General features: G+C 45.7%; 1 protein-coding gene across 1 annotated transcript in view; it reads left to right on the top strand.

Annotated features, from left to right (window-relative positions):
• The first annotated feature begins 430 nt into the window (after window positions 1-430).
• Window positions 431-4,739, top strand: part of Gcnt2 (glucosaminyl (N-acetyl) transferase 2, I-branching enzyme (I blood group)) — a 93,154-nt gene continuing 88,845 nt past the window's right edge. The window contains exon 1 of the mRNA XM_023712083.1: window positions 431-1,980. Coding sequence (XP_023567851.1) covers window positions 1,059-1,980 — 922 coding nt within the window. The 5' untranslated portion in view covers window positions 431-1,058. The remainder of the gene's footprint in view (window positions 1,981-4,739) is intronic.

Raw genomic sequence — 4,739 nt, 5'->3', positions numbered from 1 at the left:
CAGCGCTCAAGAGGCTGGGGCAGCTATGGGTAGATATGAAAACAAGGCACGGTATCTATAACACTACATTGCCTTCTTTCTTTTTCTTGTATTGGGGATTGAACCCAGGATCTTTACTTTGAGCTACAGCTCCAGCCCTTTTTTTTTTTTTAATGTATAAATTTGAGACAAGGAGCTTGTCCATGCTGGGCTCAAACTCTCAGTCTTTCTACCTCAACTTCCCAGAGTGCTGGGATGACAGTCGTCCCACATCCAGCACAGCATGCTTTTCTTAAACATATTAGCCCTTATTCACCAGAAGGCCCCGGTTACTTTGCGCAGTCGCTTAGCCAGTGAGGTCAGCTTGTTAATGAACGCCTTCCTGAGGACTGGCCTCAGCAGCCGAGGAAACAGAGTCCTGAACAGAAAGTGGCTCAACCACCCGTCATGTGCCGGTGTGGAGAGGAAGGGGGGGGGGGGATCTGTGGAAAAAGACAGGTTGAGCAATTTATTTTCAGGCGTGACATTTTTTATTGACAGGACATCTCTCTAGGCAGGGTTCACATGCTTGGGACCGAGGCTTTTAACTTGGCAGTGCCGTTTAAGCAAACAAATCCACTCAGCCGAATGCAATGATTAACAGGAAGCTGAGCGCAGGCGGTCACAGCCCGGCTGGGAGAAGAGACCGGGTTTGAAGTTTCAGGGCTACTTGCAGAATGGTCAGCTCAGCCGCTGGTGACTTTGCTGTGGAAAGAAGGGGGCGCCCCGGCCCCCGGGAGTGGTTTTGTTCAGTAATAAAGATCCGGGGAGTGGAGGGAAGCAACCCAGCGCGGCAAATGCAAAGAAGCTACCTCAGAAATGTGTCAAAGAAAAGTGAAAACGCAACTGAACTGTAAATGAAGACGGAAGGGGAGGGGAGCAAGGATAGAAGACAAAAGATGTTAGTCGCTGACAAGAGTCGCATTCGCCGCAGGGACCATGCAGGAGCCTGGAGACACTGTAAGTTAAAGGCGTTGAAGTGCTGATCTTATCTCAGAATTTCAGACCTCCCGCTCACTGCTCACTTCCTGGTTCTCACGATGGTCTCCTGTAAGTACTCTCTTTTCAGCGTATCTCTTCTTAGTGCTCTGATTTTTGTATTTGTTTACAACAACAAATTACAGGAGGACAGGCGTTTTCTGAGGGCAGCTCTGCTTAATGCTTCGCTCCTAGCAGAAACCTGTGTTGAGCTGCTTAAGGGGGAGGTTTTCCACCTAACGGAAAATGCGCTGAAGACAACCCTCGCGGAGGCCACCTGTTCTGAGTACAGGGTCCAGAGTCATTACATAACGCAAACTCTCTCCGAAGAAGAAGCTGCCTTTCCTCTGGCCTTCACGATGACTGTTCACAAAGACTTTGGCACTTTTGAGCGACTCTTCAGGGCGATCTACATGCCCCAGAATGTCTACTGTGTGCACGTGGACAGGAAGGCAACAGCGACGTTCAGGCTCGAGGTGGAGCAATTGCTGAGCTGCTTCCCAAACGCCTTCCTGGCTTCCAGGACAGAGCCCGTGGTCTACGGTGGGATCTCCAGGCTTCAGGCCGACCTGAACTGCCTGAGAGACCTGGTGGCCTCCGAGGTGCCCTGGAAGTACGTCATCAACACCTGCGGGCAGGATTTCCCCCTGAAGACCAACAAGGAGATCGTCCAGTACCTGAAAGGGTTTATAGGGAAGAATCTGACGCCCGGGGTGCTGCCCCCAGATCATGCCATTGGACGGACTAAGTATGTACATCAGGAATTATTAGACAGCAGAAATTCCTATGTGCGCAAGACAGCACAGTTAAAATCCCCTCCTCCTCATAATATGACCATCTACTTTGGCACTGCCTATGTGGCCCTCACAAGGGAATTTGCTAACTTTGTCCTGCAAGACCAGCAAGCCCTGGACTTACTTTCCTGGTCCAAGGACACCTATAGCCCTGATGAGCATTTCTGGGTGACACTTAACAGGATTCCTGGTGAGTACCTCTCTCTTTGTTATTGTAATGAGGAGGCGGGCTCTCCCTAAGTCACCCCAGCTGGCCTGGAATCCCCAGGATCACGTGATCCTCAAGGGCAGTTGGGCCTTCAGAACCATCCCAAAGGCCTGGCTCCTGTCTGGTTTTTATGAATAAATGTAGTAAGGTCAATCCTGAAAAGAACTGCTTAAAAGATAGTAAGAAAACATTTAATGTTTTGAACTTTTTACCATCTCAGATGTTAATTTTAATAGGAAATACTGATTTTTGTGGACTTGACCTTCAATCAGAAATCATAGTTGTATGTATTGATGGGTACACCATGCCGTAGTGATAGACACCCAGCTTCCCGCAGCTAAATGAGTGTTCTTTCGGAATAGAAGAAGAGGGATAACTACTTTCAATTTTTCATTCTCAAGTTCCTTTCTAGAATTGAAATAGAAATTTGGAGCAGTTTAAGGATTTCTAGTTCTTCATTTTATAGATAATCCACTGGCTGACCAGATGCTCAAATCATGTAGTGTGTAGACAAGCATGCTGGTTATAAATCGAGTCAACAAAGCCTGGTGTTCTTTTTGCCCTGATTTTCAATTAGGTCTCAGTTGTCACTAAATTAATTCTACAGACTCCAAATGATGACTTGAATAATCTCAGATTATTTGTAGGGAACTGACTCAACAGCTAGTTCAACTTAAAATACAAATTTAGACTCAAAGTTCAAGGGAAAAAAGTATTGTCAATCTGAGGATCAAATTCATGGTTTCTTTAGATGGGTGATTCTATCTTGGATCTCTGACTCACCGGCCAGGCCCATTTCCTGGAGAATCTCCTTTGTAGTTCACCTTGCAGGGGATCTCCAAGGGAGGCCATGGCTGAGGCTTGTTTTTTATGTAGTCATAGGAAGCTTCTTAGATGCAAAATGCTTTTTAAATCTAATTTTCTCAGAGCAGGAAGGAATGCGGTCATGGTTCAAAGAAGCAGGGTGTATGAAGGGCGTGGTGGCTCCCGCCTGCAATCCCAGCATGCTGGGAGACCGAGGCAAGAGGAGGCAAGTTTGACCTCAGCCTGCGCAACTTAGTGACCTAGCAAGACCTCTTCTCAAAATAAAAAGTACAGTCTGGAGCTGTAGCTCAGTGTGAAGGCCCTTTCAATCTCCAGTACAAAACAAAACAAAAGAAGCAGGACTTAAGGAAGTCGGTCAGCCCCCATCTGGCGCTGTTTAAATAGGATTGTGTCAAAAATCCTGAAAGCAAAGCACTCCTCTCAGGTGTATTCTGTTACTTGGACTGTGATGGAGCTTATTCCACATTCTGCAGCAGACTGTGAGGGTGGACAGCCACAGAACAGATCTCTAAGAGAGTAGCCCTAAAGGGAAATGGCCGTTGTTCTACAAGAAAGGATCAAAACAAGAATATTCAGTCTGGCAAAACTTGAAGAGTCTTAACTAAAAGATGGTTGTGATTCCCACTCTTTGAGTGGAGCTGTTGTAAAGTTTGTTGTTGGTTTTATTTTATATACATATGAAATGGAATAGTATTTAGCCTTGCAGTGGGTGGGACCAGCTCGAACTCTGAAATAAAAATCTGGGGTAGCCCATGGGACGGAGGAGAGCGGCTTCCCTAGCCAGGAGGAGCATTGTGAAGGGACAGGGGGCAGGAAGGCACTGCTCCAAGGACTTTGGACTCTATCACCCTGAAGGCACGTGCGTGTAATCAGCGTCTTTCCTATTCATTCATTCACTCATTCAGCACTAAGGACTGAGCCCAGGGGTTCACACAGAGTTATATCCTTGGCCTTTTTTTTTTTTTTTTGAGGGAATTATCTTGCTTAATTTTAATTGCCTAAGCTGAGCTTGAATTTTTCATCTTTCTGCCTCTGCCTTCCAGAGTCCCTTTGTAGTCAATTTCTTTGTTTTGTTTTATCTTTTTAGGCAGGGTTTCCCTGTGCAGTTCAGGCTGGCCTTGAACTCACGATTTCTAGCCCAAGCTAGCCTCCAATGAACATGCAGTGATCCTCCTGCCTCAGCCTCCCAAGTACTGGGCTTACAAGTGTGCACCACCATACCCAGCCTATAATCAATTTCTTGAACAGAAAGGTGAATATAACACTCTGACTTTTCAACATGATTTATGTATCAGAACTGAATTTTTACACCACGGGTTAGCAACACATTCACTAAAGCAATGAAAAACATTCATGGATTCATGCATTTTGAAAACCTACAAGAGTTAGCGCCTGAAATGGTTTCCATGTTTAATACATGGAGGAGCTTTTCCTACGAATGGCTCTAGTAGATCCAGCCAACTCTTGCCACCCCGGGGCAGGCCTGTATGGAGACCCTACTCAGGGGTTGGGCTCCCTGGGATAAGTAGCTGCCTTGTTTAATGATTAATCCTCCTCTATGGAAATCTTGTGGTGAGAGCTTTCCTAGTTGATGTTGGTGGATAGAGGCGTGAAGATTTTTTCCAGTTAATTCTAGGGATTATAGGCTTACTATTATGATTCTCAAAATATTAAGGCCAGAAAAAATATCCCACAGCTAAAATGGCATATAGGGACTTAGAACACTTGCTAAAAGAAATACAACATAGGCCACATACCTAATTTTTTTTCTTTTCTTTTTAAATTTTATTTATTTATTTATTTATTTATTGTGTGTGTGTGTGTGTGTGTGTGTGTGTGTGTGTGTGTGTGACCAGCTCAGCCCACCAGGGAGTGGGGCTGGCTGGCATGTGGTGCTGGGGGATTGAACCGTGGTC

This window comes from Octodon degus, unplaced genomic scaffold (assembly GCF_000260255.1).
Source record: "Octodon degus isolate 3935 unplaced genomic scaffold, OctDeg1.0 scaffold00023, whole genome shotgun sequence".
Lineage (NCBI taxonomy): Eukaryota > Metazoa > Chordata > Mammalia > Rodentia > Octodontidae > Octodon > Octodon degus.
The sequence above is the reverse complement of the archived record's forward strand: the minus strand, read 5'-3'. Positions and strand labels throughout refer to the sequence as shown.